Below are 27,868 nucleotides of genomic sequence, written 5' to 3' on the forward strand. Positions count from 1 at the left end.
GGGAAGAAAAGCCAACAAAACACATTTGACTTCAAGCCCCAGCACTTGCCACTTCAGCAGCATATGCAGAAGCAGCAAGCAAATGACTAAGAAGTGACCATAAGGTTTGGGGAAAAGTTTCTCTTCTCACATTAAATTAGCTGTTAGTTTGTGAAGATTTTGAGAAACTTGTGGCTTTACTTGGTGTTATGGAAAAAAGGAGTATCTAAAGTAACTACAAAAGGGATTTGAAACCTGAGAAGTGATTGTCACCTGTCAAGCATCTAAAAGCCAGACTTGGTGTCTCATGCTTCTAAAAAATCCCAAACACTAAGAGAAAGTGAAGGAGAGAGTCCATCTCAGAGCAGGCTGTTTTGGTTGGGAGGAAAGTGCAGCCAGCAGATCAAGAGAGGGGATTATCCCCCTCTGCTCTGGGGAGACCTCACCTGCAGTGCTGTGTCCAGCTCTGGAGCCCTCAGCACAAGAAGGACATGGACCTGTGGAATGGGGCCAGAGACCACAAAAATGATCCAAGGGCTGGAGCACCTCTCCTGTGAAGCCAGGCTGAGAGAGTTGGGCTGGTTCAGCCTGGAGAAGAGAAGGCTCCAGGGGGACCTTATAGCAGCCTTCCAGTCCCTGAAAGGTGCCTGTAGAAAAGCTGGGGCAGAACTGTTCCTGAGGGCAGCGAGTGTAATCACTGAGGTGGATTTTTAGGCACACTTACTTTCAGAAGGATGTCCACGATTCTCTGCTGATATTCCACAGCTTGCTTGTCATTCTTAAAGTCTTCAAACGTCTGCACAAGGCAAAACACCATGAGAAGAACGGCGTTCTCCACACACACAACCTATCACAGAGCAGCAGCCACATTGCAACACTGACAATGCTTTTAAGCCCCTTCCATGCATCAGAGCAGGCAAAAGATTCCAAACCACAGTTTGCCCTCTTGTAGCTACCAAAATGGCTCTTGCATACTCAGACAAAAAGGAACTGATCCAAATGGCCAGAGGAAATGCAAGAAACTTGGAAAAAAAGAAAGATTAATCTTTATGCAGGAGAAAGATGTGCTGAAACTCTTAAAAACTCACTACTCTTGTTACCACTGTCTTCACCGTACAATCACACGGTCATCAATTTACATTTAAGTACATGTAGGACTATTATGATCTCCTCCAATATCCTACAAAACACACATCAAAATTCTTCCTGCATCAAGCCAGGAACTAGTGGTTTAGTTACAGCAGGCACTGCTCATCCTCAAGAGATAAATGCAAAGCTGGTTCTTCCATAGCCTGTGTCACAATGATGAGCAATCTCTTACCAGAGCAAGAACATTGAGGAATTCCCGAGTGTCGAAGTGCAGCAAGGTACGGACATGGGGATAGACCTCTTCATCCACAGACCCCTCGCTTGAATGCAGCCGGATGAGAAACTCAAAGACCTGCAATGAGAATTCGATTGAACCCAGCAGATTCCCAATGCTTTTCAGGTAGCTGAGAGCACAAGTGTGTGGCAAAGCAGCATCGTTCTACTCTGCCCTTGTGAGGCCCCAGCTGGAGTCCTGTGTCCAGAGCTGGGGCCACAATACAAGAAGGATGTGGAACTGTTGGAGAGGGTTCTGAGGAGGCCACAAAGATGATTAGAGGGCTGGAGCAGCTCCTCTACAAAGAGAGGCTGATGGTGCTGGGCTGGTTCAGCCTGGAGAAGAGAAGGCTGTGGGGGCACCTCATTGCAGCCCTCTGGTCCCTGAAGGAAGCAGAGAAACAGTAGCGGAATCAGCTTGTTACAAGGGTAGACACTAGCAGGACAAGGGGGATGGATTAAAGTTAAAGGCAGGTTTAAATTGAATATTAGGGGAAAGTTTTTTCCAGAGAGAGTGGCGAGAGGCTGGAACAGGCTACTCAGAGAGGGGGTGGATGCCCCGTCCCTGGGGGTGTTCAAGGCCAGGTTGGATGGGGCCCTGGGCAACCTTGTGTAGCTCCAGGCCTGGAGGTTGGTGGCCCTGCCTGTGGCAGGGGGTTGGAACTCTGTGATCCTTGGGATCCCTCCCAACCCAGACCATTCTATGATTCTATGATCGTTACCCACTTTGCACTAAGCTTTAGAGCACCCTAGGAGTCCATCAGTGGTTTTTCCTCAAATGATGTTTGCTGCTGCTCGTCAGCAGGAGAAAAATTACCCTCAGACTCACAGAGCAGTTTGAGATCAATCGAAACTTAAGGCCAAGCAAAGATTAAGACTTACACTCTCAGACCAACGTGGGTGAAAACAGGGAACTCCCTCCCACCCCAGCAGCTCCCCTCAGAAGCTGGGCAGCTCCTCCTCACACAGCACACATTTCCTCTCCTTGTCAGCAGCTCCCCTGGGCAGAGCCAGTCACCCTGCCCCCTCGCTCTGAGGCACGGAGCTCTCGGGCCGCAAGGACTGACTCGGGTGCTGTTTAGCTCTCCCACCTCCTCCCCACCAACTTCCCAGCTCCTGAAATACGAGCATGTCTTTCAAAACGAAGGCAGCTACCTCTACTGAACCAGAGACAGAGGTATCCAGACCCTCCCAGAGCCAGCTCCAGTTGGCTCAAACACGCTCACAACAGATCTGACTCCCAGCTGGCTAACGCTGCTGTGGGACACCCACACTGGGATCCTCTGGAAAACTGACAGGCAATGCGCTCCCTCAGCTATCCTCAGGAGATGCCTCTTGAATGTGATGCCCACCCGCCTGCTTGGGACCCTCGGGAAAGCAGGCCACAAAGATGATTGAGGGCCTGGAGCATCTCCCCCACAAGGAAAGGCTGAGTGAGCTGGGGCTGTTCAGCCTGGAGAGAAGCAGCCTGAGAGGGGATCTGATCAATGGTTATCAATATCTGAAGTGTGGGACACAGGGGGACATGGCCAGCCTCTTCTCAGTGTCTGTGGGGACAGGACAGGGGGCAATGGCCTCAAGTTGGAGCACAGGGAGTTCTGCACCAATCTGGGGAAGAACTTCTTCCGGGTGAGGGAGCCCTGGGACAGGCTGCCCAGGGGGTGTGGAGTCTCCTTCTCTGGAGATATTCCAGCCCCGTCTGGACGCCGACCTGTGTGACCTGTCCCAGGGAGCTGCTTTGGCAGGGGGTTGGACCCGATGAGCTCTGGAGGTCCCTTCCAACCCCTGCGATTCTGTAATCCTGCTGTCAGAGCGGTAACAGCTTTCTGTTGGAAACCCCTTAAAGAAGCCCCATGCAGCTTCTTCTAAAGACCTCATGTGAGAAAGTTTCCTTCCAAAACATCGCTCACCTGGTTTTTAACCAAAGGTACCAGATCTTCAGGAATATCGCCCAACGGATACGCACGGCCTGCCAAGCAGCAGCTACAGGGAAAAAAAAGGGGAAAGGCATTTTTAATCCATCCTGACATTAAACAGCTTAAGGAAAGCAGTTTATAGCTTGAGTTGGTTTTCAGGATGCCCTCAAAAGAAGCCAAACACATTTGGTAAGCCCCAACAGCAAGCACTGCAGGCAGCACTGCTGTCCATACACAGTAAGCCAACACACCGCGCCAATCCCCATCCAAGGTATGCCAGAAGCTCAGTACTGCTCAGGAACATCTTCCCACATGCAATTTTAGGAAGCAGGAGCAAGACAGACTCTAATGTTCATGATCTTTAATAGATTCCAGAAAGAGGAATTCACTAATTAGTCGCTACCCTGCAATCTCAGAAGGAACTCCCACAAACGATAGGCAGTAAGCAGCAAGTGAGCACAGCTATCCCGAACAGCGTGGCACAGGGGACTGGAATACAGCTTTCCAGGCTACAGAGCTGTTCTTCAAGGAGTACGGCATCACCTGCGGGACAAAGAACTCCCTCTAACCAAATTCTACAGATAAAGGTGTGATCTTGGCACACCAGCACAAACCTGAGCTCTCAATCTGGGACTTCATCCTACCTATCTCCTCACATGATGCGTAACAAGAAGCTGTTGTAACTAAGTCAGCTGTACACCGCTATTTTACAGCCCCTCGCTCCCTGAAACACACCACGAGGTCACCTAACTACAGTGAGTTAAAAATCCGGGGCAACGGCAAGGCACCGCTTCCCAAAGGGTCTTACCTTATGTACACAAGCAGCTTGTTGCCCATCACCACCTGCTCATCTGCAAAACAGAAATGATTTGTCACCCTTTCTTCGCAGGATGACACACGGACACACAGTCGGCTCTCCCGGCTGTTAGCCAGATGTCTCGGCTGACATAGCCACAGAGTTTTACGCACAGGAAGCTGTGGGTTTACACTCAGTGAATGGCACTGGAACACCTTCCTGTTCTCCAAGACCCTGAACATTGGGTATTTCCCTCTTCCACCCCACTTGTTGGCAGTAACTAGAGATACTCAAAACATTAAATATCAAACCCTTAAAGGGAAAGAATTCCGTACCTGAGAGAGACTTCCCAGCGTTCAGCGGAGGAGCAATGACTTTGAACAGCTTCTGTAATGAGAAGGAAGGCAGCGCTCAAGCAGCTGGAAAAGCTCAAAGCAAAGGACTGGTGTGGTTGTAAAGCAAAGATCAGCAGGATGCCTTCCCCACAGAAACTCTGCTTTCTCACCACGCCTTATGATTCCAAGGCACAGAGAACGTCAGGATGCGGCAAAGGATGCTTTCCCCAGCTGATGGCATGGCATAGGAACAAAAAGAGCCTTGATACAATCAGATCTAACCCCAAGCACACTACAAACAGCCACTTTCAACACTGCTAGAAGTAATAGCCATGCTTCCTCCTCCCAAATCCTCTGTCACCAGAGACATCAAACACCTTCAGCCCACCTGGTAGTGTCACCAGCACGCCTTTAGTTTGGGTACATAGCATGAGGACTTTGCTAAATACTCTGCTCTAGACACCAGAAAGTTACTTATGGTCCTACAGCTAGTTCTAGGGTTCCAGAAGTCCTTTCTGAAGTCAAACACATCTAAAGAGTCTTCTTCCAGAGAAAAAACAAATTAGATAAATGCTAAAATTGGGAAGTTTGAAGACTTCCTGCTCAAATGGGCCCAGCTCTAGTTCAGCACTGGTGAGAGAACACCAGCAGTGCCTCCACAGCGAAACGTCTTGACATCACAACTACAGGTGCAGAGAGCAGTCAGCGTGTCAGGCCTGTTGTCAGGGCTGGCAGCAGCAACAGCACCTTCAGCTGAGGTTGCCAGATCAGACCCAAGTTCACAGAACAACACCTGCCTCCAGGCAAGGGCTGTCCATAGACTTCACCCTGGCTCCTGAACATGGGCAAGCTCACCCTTCGTTGCCAATGCTCTGCCATACTCATTAATACACCATCGTGTCAGCGGAGGAAGAGCAGCACCAAGGAAATAGAGGGTGAGATGTTCATGGAACCTCTCACACTACAGCCCCATTAATACCACAGTGCAGCACACTGATGCTTCCACAGCAGGTACCACCACACAGGCCAGGCAGAGCAGGCCACAAGCAGAGCTGTGATGCACCCTCCTTAAGCCATCACATTTTCCCCTTCTGCTTTTGGTTTGTACTTATTACCAGGACTGAGTTTTCTGCTCTAACTCACAGAGCATTGCTACCTCTGCAGAGGAACTCATGTTTCAGATCTCAGAAAAATTTCAAACACAAATCCTTTTCCTCCTCTGCTGCACCTAGTCCAACAACCTGCCTGTTAGGTCACTGCCCCAAGCATCTTTCCTACCTCCATGGGGCTAATGAAGTCATTCATCCCACTGTTGTAGACGTAGATCATGGCATCATAGAGATGGTTTTCCCAGCACAGGAGAACTACCTGCAAGGCAAACAGAGCACAATGGAGATAGGTGCTCGTAGTTCAGTTTTTCCTCATTCTCTAGTCCCTCCAATACAATCTCTGACCTTGCATTTGGACAGGTTGGAGAAGTGGTGCCAGGTGAACCTCATGTGGTTCAAAGCCAAGTGTGGGGTCCTGCACTTGGGTCGGGACAATCCCTGTTATCCATACAGGCTAGGAAATGAGGAAAAGCATTGGGGAGGATTTGTGGAAGAAAAGCTGGACATGAGCCACCAATGTAAATCTGCAGCTCAGAAGGCCAACCCCATCCTGGGTTGCAGCACCAGGAGTGTGGCCAGCAGATCGAGAGAGGGGATTGTCCCCCTCTGCTCTGCTTTGATGAGACCTCACCTGCAGTGCTGGGTCCAGCTCTGGAGCCCTCAGCACAAGAAGGACATGGACCTGTTGGAACGGGGCCAGAGGCAGCCACAAAAATGATCCAAGGGCTGGAGCCCCTCTCCTGTGAAGCCAGGCTGAGAGAGTTGGGCTGGTTCAGCCTGGAGAAGAGAAGGCTCCAGGGGGACCTTATAGCAGCCTTCCAGTCCCTGAAAGGTGCCTATAGGAAAGCTGGGGCAGAACTGTTCCTGAGGGCAGGGGGTGATAAGGGGTGAGGGTTTTAAACCGGGAAAGGGTAAATTTCCATCAGGTTCCCAAGCAGTTCCTGTCTTAGGACAGAAAGCTGCACTTCGGGAACAAAAACTGGCCAAGGAACTGGCCAGCACCACCCAGCAGGAACAGCACCTTGCTCCACCACCTCTGGCATGCAGGGGCAAGCACCTGAGCAGGGCAGGCTGGCAGGCACCAACACCCAGTTTATTGTGCCCCTGCAGCCTTTGGGGCTGGGAAATGACTCAAACCAGGAAAGACTGACTGCAAGGGTCAGACTTATCCCCACAGAGATGACAGACTAGTAGTTGCCAACACATCCAGCTGCTAATGCATTAACCCACACCAGGCCACAAAACAGGGGAGCAAAACACATTACAGGATGGACACAGCCATGCTAAAGAATCCCTGGATTCATTGACTTTGATCCTAGGGATGCAGGACTGACATCTGCTACAAATCAGTGACCAAAAGGCCTGATTGGGTCACACTACCTCAGTGCTGGCTGCTGAGAGGTGACACCATTTCCCACACGTTACGTACACTGTGCCTAAAAGCACACGACATCTGCATCAGTGACTAGGGTACACTGTCATTTCATCAGCTCACCTGCTGTATGTCTAAGCTGGTGATATCCATATGCACAATGCAGGCTTCCAAGTTTTCCAACCTGTTCTTGTCTTGGAAGTGAAGCAGCAAGTCTTTCATCACCTGGGCTGTGATTCCCAGCAGCTTATCACTTAAGATATATGGCTCCAAGCACTCCAGAAAGATGCCTTTAGCTACTGAATTCTCACTCATCTTATCATATATCTGGTTAAACAAGAGATCCCTAGGAGGAAAGAAGCGTTTGGTTATGGCACAGCCTTATTAAAGCCTCCTTCCCATAAGCTGCTTTCTTAGGGCTCTGAATCATATTCCATTTGCTCTGTGCTTCTTGGCCTCAGAAGCAGAATGCCCCAGATCAGCACCAGTGCTGCTGCAAGTTACCAGCAGCTACACAGAATGAACCAGCTGCAGGTGCTGCAGCAAAAACCTGCTGTTAGTGGGGAAATGACACAGGAAGATTGACCCCAGCAGCTCCCTTCTTCAGGGGATGGTGCAGGGGCAATAGTTTGAAGCAAACTCTTCTTCCTCAACACAGCCATGAATGTTTCAGGCACTCTGAGTACTGAGCACCCTGACTTCAGTACCCACTTTTAAGCGCCCCTCTAAACCACGATCCCAGACTCAGCAGGTTGGAAAAGCCCTTTAAGATCAAGTCCAACCGTTCCTGTCCTGTGCTGACCCATATCCCTTAACACCTCATCTACCCACCTGTTAAACACATATGATGTGATACATGATATGAGGATGATACGATACATGTGATCCTACAGGAGTAGGGGACTCCTAGGAGTTGGACTACACGGAGGGGGAGGATAGTCTGCCTGGGAAGACAGGCTTGCAGCCTCAGACTTACGTGCGCTGGAGTAAGAGGGAGTAATCAACTATGACAGGCACCACGTCCTGGAGGAAAAAAAAAAAGAGAACATAAAACAAGCTCTAAGGATTGGCAATAACCCTGCCAAACAGCTCATCCTGCCCAGCACAGACCAACACCGTGCCGGTACGGAGCAGAATCAGTGAGGTGTTTGAATCAGCTGGTAAAACCACAGGTTTTCCCGGGTGCTGGTCTGTGTGGAGAACAACTGGAGTGGAGTCACACCTGGAGACACAGGATACCCATGCTCTGCTCTGCCACCTAGCTGTAACCAAGCCCTGACTTCAGCACTGCACCCAGAGCTCAGAGTTCTGGTGAACCACGGCAGGATTTTTCAAGACCAGACAAATCATCTTTGCAGCAAAGCAAACCTCGATTAAATAACTCAAAAGATCTAGACAAAGAGTCCCCCTGGAGCACCCTACCTGGAAATGCTGCTCCATAACCTGGATTTTCCCTTGGTCAGGACATTTCTTCAGAGTCCGATCAGCATAATGGAGCAGGATTTCAACCATCTGCATTACGATGAAGGAGAAAATTCATTCCAATCCTACACTAGAGACCCGACTCAGTCACACATTTTCCAGCCAGACTTTGGGGCTGGAGTACCAAAAACTCTCTTGTCCCACTTGGAATATGACCTGTTGTGGCCAGAAAGGAGAGGAGGGAAGGGACAACACTGTGACATGGCACAGAGGTGGCCCAGTGGGATACTGAAGATCTGCACTAGCTTTAACTGCCCGAGTAACCGCGCAGCCAGTCCACCAGCGTGGTTTCAGGGTGATGAGCACACCCTGAAGCACAAGGCTCAGTGGGCCACGCTGCTACCCAAAGCTTATAGTATCTTAAACAGCAAAACTTACATTGCCTGCAAATGAATCAGACATGAAAAACAAAGCACAGCTGAACAGTCGCTGCAATAACTGTGTAGTTCAAACATATCCTCCCCAGGAAAAGGTTCCTGTGACAACTGACCAGGATTAGTTGTGTTTATTCCACATCCAGGTGCACATGGAGCAAAGTCTCCATCCTGAGTCAGCAACTCACATGCTAATGGACACTTGCTAACCAAAGGTCAGGAAACTCTGGAGTTACCTACAAAAAGGGTTTCTCCCTACTGAGGGGACCAGAGATCTCAAGGCCTGGATGACAATGTCATGTTTTGATTTACTAATGCTGCAGGTTTTATCTCCTCCTTTACCCAAAAGGTATTTCCAGGCCTTTTCTAAAATCCTGCTCACAGTCTTAGCAAGAAAGGCATGTGACATGTTCCACAGTGAGGTGGATTATCTTCTGGAGGACAGAAGTCATTCCTTCCAGGAACACAGTTTGTACCACATCAGCATACATGAAATCCAGTTAGGAAGAAATCAGCAACTCACTCTGTCTGCAATGACTGCTTTCCTCTTGCTTGTGTCCCCAGACAAGCCTACAAAGAAAAAGAGGGGAAAAGAAAAACAAGGATGAAGTTTTTACTCATCTAGGCTACCACTGAAAATATAAGAACCCTACAGCTGAGATGCCAACACCACCACCCTTAGATACAGAGGTCAGGATATCTAGAGATGATGTGATAGAGAGCTGATGTGATAGAGAGCAGCCCTGCAGAGAAGGGCTGGTGCTGGTGGATGAGAAGCTCAATTTGAGCTGACAATGTGCACTCACAGCCCAGAAGGCCAACTGCATCCTGGGCTGCATCAAAAGGAGCATGGCCAGCAGGTCAAGGGAGGTGATTCTGCCCCTCTAATCCACTCTTGTGAGACCCCACCTTGAGTGGAGCACCTCTCCTATGAAGACAGGTTGAGAGGGTTGGGCTTGTTCAGCCTGGAGAAGAGAAGGCTCAGGGGAGACCTTACAGCACCTTCTGGTACCTGATGGGGCCTACAAGGAAGCTGGGGAGGGACGTTTTAGAAGGGCCTGGAGTGACAGGGCAAGGAGGAATGCGTTTAAAGACTGGAAGGGGGGAGCTGCCTAACACTGACAGAACAGCTAACAGAGGGCTGGCAGAGGCTCCCTACGTGAGGCTAACTGCTGGAGGAGGCCTTGATGCACTGAAGCTGCATTACAGGGGGAAGAAAATTCTTAAATGCCAAAGACAGTAAGTCTTTGAATACCCAAAACCTGTTTAATTGCATTATATCCCTGCATTAAAACAAGACATATCTATGCCAGCATTTTCTCAGCAGGAGGATCTTCAGATAAGGACTTGGGTCTCCAGGGTCAAAGCCATGAGGAGTACCTGTTGGGAAGTCAATGTGCCCAGCCCAAAGCAAGCTGTTCAAGCAACAGCTCCTGGTGTAATTAACACATTTATGGTACTGAGCCCAGGGTGTGCAAAGCACTTTCCCCTCACAGGAAGCACAGCAACAAACCCCAGCAGATGTGGAGTCAAAGGAGACCAGACTGAAAGTTCCTGTTGGGCAGAGCTGACACAACACCTGCTGAACATTACCTACAGGTCACCCTGACACTGAGGAACATTTTTGCAGGCTAAATGTCCCACACCCGGATCCACCTCCTGCATGGCAAAATGACAACAGAAAGGAGTCTCACCGCAGACCAAGGGTGATTTTCATTTGAAAACAGCAGGGAATAGGATCTCAAAAAATAAATAAAATCAAGCCAATCCATGTAACAGCATCGGTTTTGCCAAACCCAAAGTGATACTCCTACTTTCTCTTCTTCAAATAAAGTCTCTTCCCTTTTTTCCCCCCTGAAAAAAATCCTCTCTGTACACACATAGGTTTCAAACCTTCCCTTGTCATTTCAGTATTTAAAAATAAACCCAAAACCCCAAAAACACCCAACACCAAAAAAACCCACAAAGACCCCAACAAGTCCAAACTTACCTACTACAGCCTTTGCTTTACCTTCATAGAAAGACCAAGCTAGAGCCAGGGCATCAGTGAGACGTTCTTGTTTCAGCAGGTGGTCAACTCTCTAAAACAACAAGCAAACACCAGACCTCACCCTGTCAGAAAAAGATGATCCCCTCCCACTTAAGACGAGTGCTTCCCAGCAGTGGTCCACAATCCCTGACAGAAAGAGGACAGGAAACCTCAGCAGCTCTCAACACGCTGCAGGAGAGCATCCCAAAAAGATTCTCTCAGATGTATGTTTTCTGCTGGACAGGTAAAAGGGACTAAGAAACATCAGGCCTCAGTGCATCAGGTTCCCATGGGCTACATCTCAGGTCAGACATTCAACAGATGGACACCCACAGCATGGGTGAGTGTCTGCATTCCCAACCACAGGCTTCCCTTCCCCATCCTTGCCTCACTAACCTGGAGCACAGCAACCAACTGCCATGTTTTCAGCATGTAGCTGTGCTCATCCAACCCTTCATTTTCTGCCCAGCTCAGAGTCAACAAGGACTGCAGGGGGTCACAAGCACGTCCTGCACTAAGGAGCTGCTGCACACAAGGTCAAGCACTGCTCCTTCAAGAGCCACTTGAAGAAGAGAGACCCCGAGTCTCAGACCAGCATTACCTACTGCAGCAAGAGTTAAGTCTCAGCGTCACATCCCAAACACCAAGTGAGTCCCCTACAGTAAGAGCACTCCAGCACAACACACACCATACAGGGACTTAGAGAGACTGGCTCACAGCATGGGAATTGTTATTGGTTTCTGAAGTCTTAAGACAGCCAGTACATTCAATCATGGGGCAAACCAAGAGTCTTCATTAACCATTTCATAGAATCACTGACTGGTCTGAGTTGGAAGGGACCCCAAGGATCACAGAGCTCCAACACCCCTGCCACAGGCAGGGACACCAACCCCAGGCCTGGATCTACACAAGGTTGCCCAGGGCCCCATCGAACCTGGCCTTGAACACTTCCAGGGACAAGGCATCCACTACTTCTCTGGGCAGCCTGTTCCAGCCCCTCACCACTCTTTCTGTAAAAAACTTCCCCCTAATATCTAATCTAAACCTTCCTGCAAGAGCCACTGCTGGCTCATGGGAAGTTTCTCATCCACCAGAATCCCCAAGTCCTTCTCAGCAGGGCTGCTCTCAAGAAGCTCTTCTACCAGTCTGTATCTATGTCTGGTTTACTAAACCAAAGCCACTAGCATGTGGCTGGAGAGAAACCCAGCAGAGGAAAGTGATCTTAGTAACCAAAGGCAGCAACTGGATCAAAGTACCAGAGCGCTTTGTGAACCACTCACTTTGTACTAAAAGGGTCCTGATGCAGCATCACACGCAGGAGCTTTAACCACAGGCAAGTACAAGAGTCACAGCGTGTGTAAGAGGAACAACAGTGAATGTTACTGATTTAAGGAGAAGTGTGGCACTGGAAAGAAATTACTTTGCCCCTGTACTGGGCACTGGTGAGGCTGCACCTCCAGTGCTGGGTCCAGTTCTGGGCTCCTCACCATAAGGAGGACATGGAAGTCCTGGAGTGAGTCCAGAGAAGGGCAACCAGGCTGGGGAAGGGGCTGGAGGGCAAATCCTATGAGGAGTGGCTGAGGGAGCTGGGGGTGTTCAGACTGGAGAAGAGGAATCTGAGAGGAGACCTTATCCCCACCTCCACTGACCTGACAGGAGGGTGCAGAGAGGTGGGCGATGGTCTCTTCAGCCAGGGGACAGGAGATGGGACAAGGGGAAATGGCCTCAAGCTGTGCCAGGGCAGGGTCAGCTCAAATGGGAGGGAAAAGTTCTTCCCTGAAAGAGCTGTCAGGGCCTGGCACAGGCTGCCCAGGGAGGGGGCTGAGTCCCCACCCCTGGGTGTGTTTAACAGGTGAGAAGATGAGGTGCTCAGGGATATGGTTCAGCACAGCAGGGACAGTTGGACTTGGTCTTAAAGGTCTTTTCCAACCTTGCGATTCTCTGACTGACAGGGAGTGCTGGTGAATCTCCAGAACGCCATAAGCCAAGAGCAACAGCCAACTGCAACCCAAGGACACGTGAGGGATGACCTCTCTAGTGGGGATGGCACTTCTAAGACCCTACCCAAGTAATATGTGCTGGAGTGTCTGCCTACGTACAACTGAGCCCAAGGGAAGTGCAGAGAACAGCAACTCCAAAAGCAGAAAGCAGTCAGAGGGTAATCTTACATGAGGATGATGGAAGAGCTCTGCTTAGCCTTGCAAAACAAAGTCTGAGAGAGAACATGCACACAGTGAATAAACATACTGCAAAGTGATGATCCACAAAGGATCTGTCACTTCTGGATCTGTCATATCCCTCAAGAACAATGAGCACCACAGGAACACAGCCACTCAGCTTACACTAGCAGGAGTCCCACAGCATCCCACCACACAAAGCAGGGTAACTACAGGGCTGGTGGTGCACAGCAACTGTCAGTCCTGGCCACAGTGCTCATAACATGCTTCACACATACTCCCTCCCTCCTCTCAAGCTATATTTAGGCAACTTGAACCTACTAAGCTGTAGGGGTTTCCTCCCAACATACCTCTCTCCAGCTTCTCAGTGTCATGACATGAACAGACTAGAAAAGAAAAAAAAAAGTTATTTTGTTAGAGTGGCTCATGCAGCCCAAGGTGTCCCAGACCCCCCAGAGCATCCTGGCACAGATGAAGCTAAGCAAAGCAACCCTCAGGCTTGGCAAAGCAGGAATGTCTGTTTATATTGAAAAGAAAACATCCATTACATGGCCTTACAACTCATCTGCTCCAAGATACCACCCCTCACTTCTTCCCCTACTTCCACACACCATCCTACAAAGCCACCTGCCCCTACCTTTTCCCACACAGCAGGAAGAGTGGCCAGGATATTCCTTTCACCACTCCAGGCAGCAGTCTCTAGCTTTCCCCACCACCTTGTTTTCTTCTGTTTACTCACTCGCAAATTCAGGACAGAAAAATGGAAGCTTAGGACAGAGGAGATGGCAGTCAAGTCATGCTAGAATCTACCCTTATACAGTATGAACCAAGATCCTGTGGAACTGTGGCAATGCCTTCCTTAGCCCACACCTTGGCTGAAACCACCTTACTGCACGTTGCTTTGATCCCACAAGAGCACAGAGAACCCACCCCTGAGGATTAAAAAACTTCCCTTCTCCAGAAGATGAGACACCCCCAACAGTGAGCACCACAGAATTTTTAGTAAAAACACCCCACATTTACCTTGGTTCCCAGGTAAAAGATCTGCCCACCACAGCTGCTGATGGACTGGTAACAAGCTTTCTCTCCAACTAGTGCCTACAAGGAGAAAAGTTACACGTGAGTAAAACTGCTGGGTTTCTAAAGTTCCCCAAGAAGCCTATCCACACTTGCACCTTAGAGACACTTTGTAATTCAGAAATCAAAGTGAGGACTGGGAGACCCCACCAGATTGCTGAGCAGCAGTAAGCACCAAAGCTCAGCCACCTCTGCTTCCTGCTCAGGAATGCAGCTTAAAGCCCAACTGAGCTCCAGCTGCCCCAAAAAACCATGATGGTGGCATCAGGACCCACAGACGGGGGCTACTGTCTGTGTCTACCCTCAGATGGAAAAAGTAGTCATGGAGGCTATTTTCTTGCCTTCCGCTTCTTCCCATCCTTACTCAAGAGTAAATGTTTAGGAGACACAGATGGAAAGAATATTGTTGAGGTGAAATTTGCTACAGCAGAAGCCTGAATGCCAGTAGCCAGTGTTCAAAAGGCCACATACCAACACGCTGACACTGGGAGATGGTGTCAAAAAGAAGAGCTTTTCCCACGGCTCATGTGTGGGCAGTGCTTTCTTCCTGCTCTGCTGCACAGTTACACAGGCTAAAGCCAGCCCAGGCTGCCTGACCTGCCCTGAATTCCCCAGAGGACCCTGCAGGTTCTGGAACTGAGCAAAAGGCACTGAGGAACAACATACTCCAGCAAGGAGAGCTGACGTCCCACCTTAGTGCCAACTTCTGGTTATGGTCTGCAAGGCTGCACCTGCCAACTCCACTCCCCACAGCAGGCAGTACATAAGCTAACAGACCAGACTCCACCTTCTGACTTGTTCTTCCTCAGCATGCAGCTGCAGCAAAAAGAATGCCAGCAGTACTATTACCATGAAGCAGACAAAGCACTGAAAGCTGATGAGCAGCAGATACATTGGTCTAAAGGCAGCAAAAGCTGCTCACAGATAGGGTTCTGTTCCTTGGAGCGCAAAGGCAACCACAACAGGTTTAGGTTTTTAATTAAATCCTGCCACCCTGCACTGAAAGCACATCTCCTTGGGCTTCTGGAGCTGAGCCACGACCACACATGGGGCTTGAAATTGCAGATCCAAGCTACAGACCCATGAAGCCACCTGCTAGCTGTCTGGGCCGGCAGGTCTCACAGGGCTATAGCCATGTATGGCCTAAAGCCATACCACCCTGAGAAGGCCTGATCTCAGAAGCTAAGCAGAGTGGGGCCTGATTAGTACTGGGATGGGAGACCACCTCGGAATACTGGGTGCTGTAGGCTTTTGCTTTTGGCTGGGGCACCGCAGACTCGGGTTTAGGGGTGCGCCCACCCTCCCCCCTGAGCCCCTCTTGTTGCTCAGGCTCTTGGCTGGCCTGCTGCGGAGGGACTAGGGCTGTTTGTGGTGCTGGGGCAGGTGTGCAAGTCCACCACGTGTGTGGGTGTAGTCCCACAGCTACAGCTTTAAAGAATCTGCTGCAGAAGGCACGGGGCAGGGGGGCGGTACTGAGCCACTGAAATTAGCACCTACTTCAGGAATAAAACAGGTCTGGACACCACAGGAACCAAACCCCCAAAATAAACAAACAAAAAAGGCGAAAAGAACAGACAGGCAACTAAACAGGAGAGGGGAACACAGAAAACACAACGTTCAAAGTGTTCTGACTTTTGCCATTGTGGGGATGGGTTTAGCTTCAAAACAAGAAAGCAGCACAGGTATCATGTGTCACCATCCCCCGTGTGACAAGGGAGCACGGAGACCAGTGTAGGGAACACACGTGCTGCCCAGGCACTGCTATGGCACAGTACTTGTGCCATCCAACACAGACCACCCCACAGGAATCTCTAAGGACAAACGCTTGTTTCAAGTACAGAGTACCCCGAAGCCTGGTAATACAGGAGCAGCTCCTACAAAGGTCAGTGCACAAAAGGAAACACAGCCTGTCTGCTAGCTGGCCGCATCAGCGCCACGTATGACTTCTGAGATGCTTCCAAAAGGCTTTTTTCCAAAGCTCCAGGCTTCCACTTCGGGCACATCTGGAACAGAGCCAACACAAGAGGCTGCCAGTGCCTACCAGGGCTTCGCTGACGTTGCCTCCCGTAGCCAGCGATTTGAAGTGACTGCTGTTGTAGACTAACTGAACCTCTGAGATCTCTATGGTCTCCAGCTCCTCTTGTGTCTGACGATCTATAACATGCAGCTTCTCCACGCTGTCCAGAAGCACCGCTGTCCGCGAGTTTATCCACTGAAAACACAAACCACAATTTCAGCAACACACAGAGATGAGAGGCCAACTAACCAGATTCTGGCCATATCCTCAAGTATCACAGAGTCACAGAATCACAGGGGTAGGAAGGGACGTCCAGAGTTCATTGGGTCCAACCCCCTGCCAAAGCAGATCCCTAGGACAGGTCATACAGGTTGGTGTCCAGACGGGGCTGGAATATCTCCAGAGAAGGAGACTCCACACCCCCTGGGCAGCCTGTCCCAGGGCTCCCTCTCCCTCACTGGGTACAAGTTCTTCCCCATGTTGGTGTGGAACTTCCTAGGCTCCAACCTGAGGCCATCGCCCCTTGTCCTATTCCCACAGACACTCAGAAGAGGCTGCCCATTTCCCTCTGTCTCCCATGCTTCAGATATTTATCAATACTGGAAGTTCTAGGATGGCTAGTAGCATGGTGTCTAAATGCAGTCACTTCACAACAGCAGCTGTGTGTATCCCCAGAGGCAAAACCAGGGGAGCTCCTTCCAGAGCACCAGCTTTAACACTGAGTCAAGTTACAGGGAACCTTCTTCGCAAAGAACACCCGCAGCAACAAGCGCGAGTCCACCAGAGCTCCTGTCCTCTTGGTGCACTACTCATGCTCCACACACTTCCTATCCAAAGCTCCTGGAGCCAAGACTACACCACCACATGGTCTCAGATCCCTTGTGAGGTAAACATGGCATCAGGAGGCACTAAAGAGAAGTACCACATCTGAGTAGCTCAAAGCCTGTCATTCCTATTCCTGGGCTTCTGCTTTTATTCTCAAAACTCTGGGAAGGAAAAGGCTCTCCCCTTACCGCCCCTCCCCAACTTTTACAATTATTTCTCTAAGCAGTCAAGGATGTCACAGACTTGAGATTCCAGCTGATGGGGACACCCACCTTGGTCTGGCCTTTTGCCCCTGACTCCTCATGTTCTGTAAATGTGTTTTAGAAGTGACCTGTTTGTGTGTGTTACTGCTGAAAGCACCAATGATGGTGCTGTAGGAAGCACATATGGAAACACCAGAATTCTGCTGAGCTGCTCACACACTAGTTAGCATTCTTTTCTGGGAGAATGTTGACAGACTAAGTATCTCTTGCCAGATCCCCTCTGGCTCTTGGAAGTACTTCCCCAACCAGGCTGCCCCAGGGCAGTGCTGTTCCCTCCACGCTGCTGTGTTTTTACCCTTCTCCACACCCGTTTCACTTGTGCTGGTTTTCCACCAAGTCTCAAGTCTAAGGGCACTTTCAGTCAGCCCCAAAAAACACAGCCACTTCCTATAGAACAGTCAGGGCTGGAAGGGATCTCAAAGATCATCAGGACAGGGACACTCTTACTAGCCCAGGCTGCCCTGGCCTTAAACACCTCCAGGAAAGGGGCATCCTCCACCTCCCTGGGCACCCTGTCCTAGGGCCTCACCGCTTTCAGAGTAAAGAATTTCTTCCTAATATCCAATATAAATCTAGCCCCTTCCAATTTAAAACCATTCCCCCTCATCCTATCACTCCATATCCTTTTAAAAAGTCCCTCCCCAGCTTTCTTGTAGGTCCCTTCAGGGACTGCAACGTGCTGTAAGAACTCCCTGGAGCCTTCTCCAGGCTGAACAAGCACAGCTCTCTCAGCCTGTCTTCACAGGAGAGGTGCTTCTTATGTCACATTTGATAAAGCCAGCAGCTCAGACCTACAGGCTGCTGAGAGACACAGGAAAACAAGGGAAAAAAACAAATGAACTGTGTTCTGCAGTATGAACACTTACAGTAAAGTTGATGAGGTCATAGTGTAGATGAAGTTGCCTCTGCTTAGTGACGTGTATTGCACCACTATCATCTCTCTTGACCTAATGGAGAAATCAGACAAGGCTTACTGCAACACAGAGACCTTCTTCAGCCTGACCTTTCTGTTTCCAGAGAGCATCACACCAACCCTGGGGTCTGGAGCTCCCCACAAAAAAGCATGCTGTGTGTGCAGTGGCAGCACACATCCTTCTCAAGTGAGGCACAGTGGCTTGCTTTCAAACATGCTTATGCAAGTGAGGAAGCAGAAGGCTCTGAGCAGGGGACAGTAAGAAGAGATGCTCTCAGTTGCATCCATTTGGTTGCAAAGAGCAATGACCAGCGCTTGGATTTGTCTTCCCAAGCTGGTGCAAGCTCCAGACATCCTTTGTGTGCAGAGAAACCATATTTCCAGGGAGAGGGAGGCTCAGTCAACTAAGCAGGTGAATAAGATGTTAGTACCTGTAGAGCAGCATGGAGCACCTGAGGCTTACCAGGAGAAAGTGGACCACGTCTCCTCGGCAAAACGCCAGCATGGGGTTCACAGAGTTCTGAACTGCCACAAAGTGCCACGCCAGAAGAGGGACACTAGAGGGGTCCATCTATTAAGACAAAAAACCCAGCATGTATTTGAGGTATGCAAGGCAGAACCTCTGTCCCAGGACACATTGTGTTCATCAGCTGCTACTCGCTGACTCTGCCATGTAGGCACACAGATTGGAAAGCAGTTCCCTGGGCTGCCAGCAGCTCAGCTGCAGCTCTTGTGTCCAGCCACGTAGCCCTGGGGCACAATGTGTCTCCTGGCAAGGTAGACAGCCAGGCAGAGCAAAACCTGTCCTGGCTATTTACCACGGATCCAGTCTCACCTGGACTAATGGACTAAGACAAGCTGCAGCTTTGTCTCCATTCTCCCAATCTAACATATCCCTCCCAGCTGCTTTTCTGAGAGTAATGATACCAGCGACCAGTAAAGTAAATAATCAAGAGTTTAGAAAACTTTTTACCACTCTAATTCACCTTGTTTCTGTGGTTGAAACTATGGGTACTGTTGTATGGTTGTTATGCAAAGAACGGCCCCAGTCGAAGGTGACTGCTGTACATTAGTCTGTGGATACATCCGGGCTGCAGCAGGGAAGAGGCTGAGGGGTACCTGTGTTCCTCCCCTCCTACTTGTTGAAGAAATTCACCATCTTCCCACAGAGAGAGCTTGAAGCAGCCTTTTCACCTCCTCTCTACCCACAGACCAACAGATCACCACAGCAACTCCACCATGCAGAGTCTGCTGCGTGCTCATATAGCAGCAATACCAAAGAGCCGCTCCTCATCCCCCCCAGTCACTCCACGAACCATTTGTAGCCATAATCCCAAAAGCAACTGTTCGGGCTCCATTACTCACACGACCATAGGGAAAGGTCATCCACACTTTCAGAGATGGCTTCAGGCCAATGACCAGGATCTTCAGGGAAAACAAAAAGGCAAAATAAATCGCTGTGAACACACACCAGAGAACCTGACGATTCCTCCCACAGAGCCTCCTCCCAAGTTACCTTTGTCAGGGAGGCCATGGCTAGCAGTGAGTACTGGGTGATAGGGTGGTCTCTCAGCTCAACCTTTGCGTGTAATGGCTCAATACAGCAGACTTCCCCCTTGGAGCCACTGAAGAGACATCGAGACTCACATGTTCTCACTCCCATGACCCTCCTGCAGAGGACAGAAATCAGCTTGGCAGCCAGCTATCAAGGGGAGATCAGCCCAACAGTCTCAGAGAATCTCAAAGAGGGACCCTCCCTAAGTGCTGTTTTTCAAGAGCCCATGACACAGCTCCAGGGATTGCTGGAACAGCCCCCTTAAGATCTTATTCAATGGTAAAGCTTTTGGAGATTCCTGGACACGACCAGACTCCAGGGCCTGACAGCGCTCCCTCCTCCTTTTGAAGGGACTGAGCAGAAAACAAGCAGTTACTGCAGGGCAGCTCTCACTAATAAAACAAGGGGAAACAAGAGATGGCCCTTCTGAGAGCAAGAACTGAGAGCCCACAAAGGAGGCCAAGGTTCTGGACAACACATCGACACCGTAGGATGGAACAGAGGTCACCCTTCAACTGTTACACAGCCAGACAACCCCTGGGTTCAGCTGTGGAATGACACCACAGTCCTGAATTACACCTTCCCGGCTCGGACAGCGGCTTTATTGGTTCCAGTGGGGGTTTTTTTGCTTAGGTTTGAGAAACTATGAGCCAGCATCAGCTTCCAGTACCTCCTAAGGGCATAGTTATTGAGTTAGAGTTGTTGTCTTACTTAAATGACAGTTCAAACACGGAGCCGCCGCTGTCATTGCAAATGGCAAGTGTCGGGTCATCTGTGAACTGAGCAGATAACAAAGTTAAAAGCAGCACTAAGAGAAAGGGACAGAAAATGCTATGCTGATGACAGTAACTGTGGTATGGCATTATTTACAGCACACAAACTACAAGCATCACCTCTCCACCAGAAAGACCCCTTTAACACACAAGTTTGAGACAAATTTGAGACTGGCTTTTTATGATGTGTAAAAGCAGCAAGGTTTTGAGTCTCACCTTCACCCCCTTCCAGCAAGCCCTGCTGCTAGATTTTGTTACTAAGGCCCTGTGGCCTTCTGCTGCAGGTCCTAAAGGCACACCAAAACCCGTGTTACCATCAGACCTGTTTACAGCCCCAAGCCCATGAGGTGGTGCCAGAGCTGGTGAACGGGCTGCGGTCACACAGACCAAAATCAGAACCACCCAGAACTGACACCGAGTAATCACGATAAGAAGGGGTCACAACCACAGCTGAGACAGCCTTCTGGAGGACTTTGCAAGCCAGCATCTGGCTGTACAGCGGTGTCTGAGTACTGGTCAGTGCTGGTTCTGCCATCAGGTCATGAGCTACAGAAGGGGACACGAGGAGCTGAAAGCCTGGCACAGGGAATACTTCTCTTTATGCACAGGGAAAAGATGGCAGAGGTGGAAGCGTGGGAGAGGCAGCAGTAAGGGGACACATTTGCACATGCAAAACATTTTTGGTTACACAGGTCAGATCAACCACTACATAAGACTCTCTCCCTGAGCACCGTGTCCCACCAGACTCCTTACACTTGCTCCACATGTGACACTCCATGGGTCTGGGATGTCCCAGAAAAGGAGAAGAGGGGGAAGGAGTTTGGGCAATGCACCAAAGCCACTGCTTGGACCAGGCTGCAAGGAGCTTTCTGCTCTGGTAGGAGAGGTTTGCATCAAAGCCACATGCAAAATCAGGTACGGGTTTCTCTGTGTGACAACAACACTATGTTGAACATGAAGCCATAGATGTGGTCTCTTTCAACCCAAACATTCCCAATGAATCCCTTGAAAAACAGCTGAGAGAAGGTACTTTCTACACTTCAGACTCATGTATCCAGCTCAAACCATTGCAAGTTTGAGAGAAATGCATTCTAGCAGCTAATTCTTCCAATTTTGGCACCAGAGAGAGGAGTTATAACAGACAACTGTCACTTGTTATAGTACAACTCACAGTTGATACTATTATTTCAGCTCTAAAAATACTCCGTTTCCTTTTTAAACAGAATTTCTGTGCATTCTTCTCACCTCTGGATGCCATCACCATATAGCTCCCAGGTAACCGCTCCCATCTGTACATCTACAAGTACTACATGCAGAGAGACAACTCATCTGACTGAATGCAAACAGGTTTTAAAGAAAAACAAACCAAAAAAAGAAGTACAGGTAGAGTTCGTTACCTTGATGTGCAAAATGGCTGTTCCTGGTGGGTGGGCATCTGTTATTGATCGTAGCAGCTTCCCGCTGGCCAGATCCCACATTGTGATCTGCAAGCAGAGTGTTCTCAGTACGTGTTCACCCCCAAGGGGTTCTCTCCATCACCTTGTGTGGCAGCCCATCAGGCATTTCTATATTCCCAATATCACCCTGAGGCAAGTAGGCTCTTCAAATCAAAGGGAAGTGACCTGAAATCTGTCCCTGCCCTGAACACTAGAAGTGTTCTTACTTGCTTATACTCTTGCTGACATAGAATCACAGAATGCTTTGGGTTGGAAGGGAGCTCAAGGATCATCTAGTCCCACCCCCCCGACCAGCCTAGGCTGCCCAAAGCCCCATCCAACCCGGCCTTGGACACCTCCAGGGATGGGGCTCCAAAGCCTCTCTGGGCATCCTGTGCCAGGGCCTCACCACCCTCAGAGTAAAGAATCCCTTCCTCACATCTCCCCTAACCCTGCCCTCTCCCAGCTTGAAGCCATCGCCCCTTGGCCTGTCCCTGCACTTCCTGGGGAACAGCCCCTCTCCCGCTTTCCTGTGGGACCCCATTAAGTGTTGGTAGGCCGCAAGTAGGTGTCCCCTGAGCCTTCTCTTCCCCAGGCTGAACCAGCCCAACTCTCACAGCCTGTCTTCATAGGAGATGTGCTCCAGCCCCTCGATAGTCTTTGTGGCCTCCTCCTACGTCTCCTACCTTCACAATTCTGAATCGTGGCCTTTCAGCGAGCTCTCACCCCTGCCCAAACTCCCCTCACAACTATCCGCCCAGCAACACAACTGAAGAACTCACAGTACCTTTGCTGCCTCAAAACACTGTTCAAAGTGGGTTGTTTCCCCCTCACAAAGATCAGCGAACAGCAAAATAATCTCTGCTAACACCCATAATCTCTGCAAGACCCAAGCATACTACAGGCCTTGTCACTCCTCTCCTCCTGCACTGGCTCAGCATGAGGGTCAGGTCGGTGGACACAGCTCAACATTGAACTCCAGCAATTTCTCAACTAAGTCCTGAACTACTCACTGTGTAACTGAGGAATATTTAGCCCATTTAGAGCTGGTCGCTGCTCTGCACAGATCGGACCTGTCTCTCTACGTGCTTTGGCTACAATGAAGGCGAAAGCTGAATGAGCTAAGGGGAAGGAAACCGAAAAGAAAAACAAAGTAGCAGCCTTTGTATTCCACAGACAGCTATTTTACCAAGTTAGCTTCTATCCAGTTTGGTTTCCAAATTTCAGAAGATGTCCGCTTTTTGGAAGCCACTATGGATTATCTCTATCTACTTTAGTTTTTTCTCTTTTGTCCAGGAATTGCTTCCTCCTTTTAGGTTCAAAGGAGGACATTATGCTACATCAGCAGGCTCAATCACCCCGTCCCCCTTCACTCAAAAGCTGCACTGCCTCTGTCATGCAACAGAAGCAAGGTATTAGTAAAGATGATTTTGGGGGCTAGTAATAAGTTTCAAGAATTTCAAGTTGTCCCCATAATAAAAGCAGGCTTTAATTACAAAGCACAGATCTAACACAGCAACACAGAGTAAGTTTATCAGGAACAAGATTTAGGCCACAAACCACGACTAACTGAATCCTACACTAGGCTCTGCATGTACCTGTTCTCCCCACAGAGGCCTATCCCAAAGCAGCCTGAGTTAGCTCACTGGATGCAGGAATCAGCTCTGGGCAGACCAAGCCACGCGCACTGCAGCTCAGCTCAAAACCAACCAACAACAAATAGCTTCAGATCGAGTGTGCTCAGCTTGGGGCTGTTGTCACCTCTGCACAACACCCCCCAGCAACAGTTCACAGAAGGACAAGAGCACTGGACCATCCCACCCGGTGGGAATTACCTGTCCTTTGGCAAAGCCACAGAGGAGCCGCGAGCAGTCGTTGTTGATACTCAGAGCAGAGATAGCGCCATACTGGGCCCCAACAGCAGTGCTGCCCAGACACAGCCGAAGAGCCTGGTTCTGATCTAGAACAGAACAATTAGTGAGAAGTTAAAAGGAAAGAAAGAGCAGTAATTACAATTAACATCATGCAATTATTTACATATACAACCCAGGGTCTTGAGTAAAGTTCTTAAAGAGCTCACATGATGAGAGCACGCGTTCGTGCAGGGATAGCAGGACTCTGTCTCGCAGGGGAATATAAAAACACCTTGTAGGAAGCAGAGAACAGGCACAGGGCACATGGAAATGCAGCGGTACTGCAAACTGAAGAAGAAACCACTAGAAAAAAAAATCAAAGCAGTACCTAGCTCTCCCTTTTACTGTTCTGCAGTGGTGTTTAAGTAGAGGAAAGAAAATTAATTCTATCTTCTGAGCCCTATAGGTCTGTATATACATCAACTAAAAAGCCCCAGGCTTTTGGTAAGTGTAATTGCATGTAGATTTTATCCCTTGGTTTTGCTGATGCAGGCCAGAAGCCAGAGGGAAAGTGAACTGCAGAGTTAAAATGCTCAGTGAGTTCTAGCAGATGTAGCATTTCACACTTCCTAAGGAGAGAGTAAGGATTCCTGCAGCGTGACAGAGCTTCCTTCCCAGAGACAGGCAGTGGCAAGGCCATGCCCTGCCTGCTCTGCAGGCACACACCACCTCTGCTTGAGCCAGGTGCTTGCACGCTTCCATCATGAGAGACTAAAAGCTGCTTTAGAAGTTGCTGCACTTCAGGCGCTGTGAATGACAACCCTCTGTCTGGATTTGGCACGTCGCTCTCAACAGGTAAGAAAACAGATGTTCTGGATCTGTGCGTGTCCCCCCTTGCCAATTTTGTCCTGGTTTTGAGTAGAAGAAGAAGAAAAGATGCTGTGAGGACTGTTGGAATAAAGACTGGAGAAGGAATCCTGCACGCACTGTATTTCTGAGCAAGGAGGGGAAAGGCCATGATGGGGGCAAACAGACAGGAGCTCAGGATCAGAAACCCCCTGGGAGAAGCACCCAGGGCAGGGGACACCCTTCTCCGAGTGGCACCGCCTGTGATGTGCTGGAGGTGAAACACAGATGGATCTCTCACTTCTCCCCAGCACCAAGTGATGTACCCATAGATCTATGCAGACAGACGGACGGCTGAGCACACACACAGTGGGAGCCACCTCTCAGATTCTACCAGAGCAAAGAGGTGTTAGTGGCAGAACCAAATTAGGCACTAGCAAGGAGAGTACCTGCACTCACAGATTGCCCTGATGCACTGGTTAGGGTGAGGAGAAAGAACCCAGTGCCAAGTTCAAGTCCTTCTCCTACTCTATCTCTGCATCTACCTCAATATACTCATCTGCTGTAGGGGCCTGAGAGAGAGCAAAAAGTCACCCTTCCTGCAGGATCTGGAAGGTGGTAGCAGAGGCAGGGATGGAGTGGGTGTTACAGACACCCTGCGTTCCACACACCAAATGAGATCGGGCCTGGGAGAGAGAGAAAGGCCACGCTCTGTCCTGCAGATGCACAAGGAGGGCACAGGCACTACAGAAAACTGTCAGCTTTGGTCTAGCAACCGTGTGTGGTGTCATCATGTTTTAGAACAAAGCCACAAACACGACATTATTCAACATTAAATCCTCCAAAAGCCAAGTAGAACATGAGGGTTCAAGCTGGCTGAACCTACCTGGAACAGAAGCAGCTCTGAAAGCTCCTTGTGTGACTGTCAAACACACCTCTACGTTTCCTAAGCCTTGGCACTCCCATTCAACTACCCAACGGCTCTATACAATCCAAGTAGCTATGGAATGGCTGCCACCACTCAAGACCTAAGAGGAACGTGGAGCCAAAGCTACTTTGGCGTGGCAGCATGCGATTCACTGCATCTGCTGCTCAAGCACAGCACAGAGCTTCCTGAAGGTCAGTGTGACACCACAGAGCCACAGCAAACCACACCACCTTCCATCCCAGGGGACTGGTGTTTCAGCCACCACCTCTACTTCTGACAGGTCAAAGAAAAGGGCAGCTATGGAAGGTTTCCAGGGAGGCTCAGAGAACAAAGCTACAGCAAGAAAGCAAGTTCCCTGGAGAAGCATTCTCCAAATGGCATCCTTCAAGTCCTAAGGAAGTAATTCCTGTCCAGATGTCCAGAAATACAGTTCATTTCCAGAACCCTTGGGTTCTATCCCTGTCACCAAAGAAAGATCAGCACCATTCTGCTCCTTCCACTTAGCTGAAACCTGTAGATAAATCAATCAGTAACCTGCTTGCTGCAGGGCACATGAAAGAATCTCTCAGAGCTTTCTCCACAGAGGGCAGCAGCTTCAGAATCCCTGTCACCTTCAACCCAGCTTCATGTTTTATACATATACCCACGCAGAATTCCAAACCCACCTCCCTCACTCCCAATGCCAATTCAAAGCAAACAAGATCCCCGCTCCACAACAAGATTAAATGCTTTGTCTGACTCCAGTTATGTCCTCCTGAAAAAGAAGAGCCCACTGTTTCCCAGAGATACATTTCCAGAGCTGAGCAATGATCAGTTGGAAAGCTAACTCCAGATAAACCCATGCTGGTACCTGACCTTGTAACCAGCCAGTCAGTGGATGACACCCAAAGAGGAGCCATTAGGTAAGATTTAAAAAAAACCCCAACCATCTCTAAGTTCACTGTTCCGAAGTCAAGATGCCCAAGTCAATGAGCTTCTAGTCATCAGCTGGTAGAGTAACAAAAACAGGCAAAAGCAAGAAGTTATGAAAGGCAATCTGATTCTTTTCCAGGCTAATATTATCAGCCTGGAATTAAGGCACACTTAGGATCTTTCCAAATGCTTGGAACAAAGGGGGCTATCAACTGTCAGACAAACACCTTTGTTTGCAATCCCTGTACAGCAGTTCTTCATCTGAAAGGTTTCTGGCAGGAACTATTCCTGTTGCTCTCAAAGCCTGAAGCCAAAAGAAGACAGAGCTTCGATACTGTTCTACAAGTAAAGAGTGAGTGTGTGAATTTAAACCTGCTTTCTGGAACAAAGGAGTGAGGACAGAACTCCAGAAGTTATTACTTCTCAGATCACTGGGTTCTCATCAAGATCCTCTCCTTCAGCCAGGATTTTCCCAGGTCTAAAGGCCTGCTGTATTTCCTGCAGAATTAACTGAGTATTATCAGTTTTATGATTAGATCCTCTCCCCACCTCTGGAAAGGTACTCCCAGGAGGTATACATCCCCATCTTGGGCCTGGGGGTCAAGGGGACAGCAGCTGGTGAGCTAATGGGACAGGCTGCAGACACCATCTCCCCAAAAACCGCTCTCTGCTTGCAGGGGTTTTACAGGCTTCCTGGCTCGTGGCTCCTTGAACGAGGTTCCTACTCCCCAGAGCAGCTCTCGGGCAGGAGCAGGTGGTGATCTCCTGGAGGAGCCTTTGTCTGCCCCAAAATAACACCTTAGCAGCCAGCTACATTATTACAAACAGCACATGTACCTGCTCCTCTGCTCCTGCCCAGAGAACTCGGACACATGCAAGGCGCATGCATTCGGTCACTGCCTGGTTATGGCTCTGCCTTACTCGCCCCTTATCTGGCACCCTAAGTTCTGGCACAGACAACATGCAAACTGGGCAGGACAGAAGTTGGTCATGCAGGGTACAAGCACAGTGCAGCGTTACTGTACCTTTTCCTTTTTGGTCCACACAGAAAGGGCCAAAACAGGAAAGAAAAAGCCAGAAATCAGTACAAAAGAAAGGAGGGAAGTAAACAGCAGAGATGTGATAAGCTCCAAAGACTGCAGGAACCTTCAGATTCTGTTAGCTAAAGGAAGCGCTGTCAGCATTGCCCCACGTGGTTTATTCGAGTAGCCAAGAGGACTCTGCAAGAGCTGGTGCTGTAAAATCGAGCTGGCTAAAACCCATATGGAATCCACTGGAAAAAAAAATGACTTTATAAACCAGGACTTCATTGCATTGAAGAAAGAAACCTGAAAGGAAGCAAACCCGGGGGTCTGCAGTGCCACAACTGGCAAGATTATTTCCCACAGTTACACCTGGCAGCCAGTTAACTCCCATTAATTTCAAAATACAACCAAGGACAAGGGTCCCCAAAATCCAGTTTCAATGCTGTGGTTCAGTACTTACATCCCCTGTTGCCTCGAGGCCTCATGCTACCCCCACACCTCAACAAAGACTCAG

The 27,868-nt window shown here is 49.5% G+C and overlaps 1 protein-coding gene across 1 annotated transcript in view; it reads right to left on the minus strand.

The window, feature by feature from the left end:
* VPS8 (VPS8 subunit of CORVET complex) overlaps positions 1-27,868 on the minus strand; it is a gene marked incomplete at its 5' end in the record, with an annotated part of 72,364 nt that overhangs the window by 34,454 nt on the left and 10,042 nt on the right. Inside the window, 21 exons of the mRNA XM_084267719.1 lie at positions 704-775; positions 1,301-1,420; positions 3,252-3,324; positions 4,066-4,108; positions 4,389-4,440; positions 5,667-5,756; positions 6,993-7,215; positions 7,846-7,892; positions 8,292-8,381; positions 9,249-9,295; positions 10,716-10,806; positions 13,282-13,317; positions 13,955-14,029; positions 16,050-16,220; positions 17,980-18,060; positions 18,490-18,597; positions 19,392-19,451; positions 19,543-19,696; positions 20,293-20,360; positions 21,752-21,838; positions 23,626-23,750. Of these exons, the coding sequence (XP_084123845.1) occupies positions 704-775; positions 1,301-1,420; positions 3,252-3,324; positions 4,066-4,108; positions 4,389-4,440; positions 5,667-5,756; positions 6,993-7,215; positions 7,846-7,892; positions 8,292-8,381; positions 9,249-9,295; positions 10,716-10,806; positions 13,282-13,317; positions 13,955-14,029; positions 16,050-16,220; positions 17,980-18,060; positions 18,490-18,597; positions 19,392-19,451; positions 19,543-19,696; positions 20,293-20,360; positions 21,752-21,838; positions 23,626-23,750 (1,913 nt within the window). The remainder of the gene's footprint in view (positions 1-703; positions 776-1,300; positions 1,421-3,251; positions 3,325-4,065; positions 4,109-4,388; positions 4,441-5,666; positions 5,757-6,992; positions 7,216-7,845; positions 7,893-8,291; positions 8,382-9,248; positions 9,296-10,715; positions 10,807-13,281; positions 13,318-13,954; positions 14,030-16,049; positions 16,221-17,979; positions 18,061-18,489; positions 18,598-19,391; positions 19,452-19,542; positions 19,697-20,292; positions 20,361-21,751; positions 21,839-23,625; positions 23,751-27,868) is intronic.

Source organism: Gallinula chloropus (assembly GCF_964237585.1).
Source record: "Gallinula chloropus genome assembly, chromosome: 8".
NCBI classification, from domain to species: Eukaryota; Metazoa; Chordata; class Aves; order Gruiformes; family Rallidae; genus Gallinula; species Gallinula chloropus.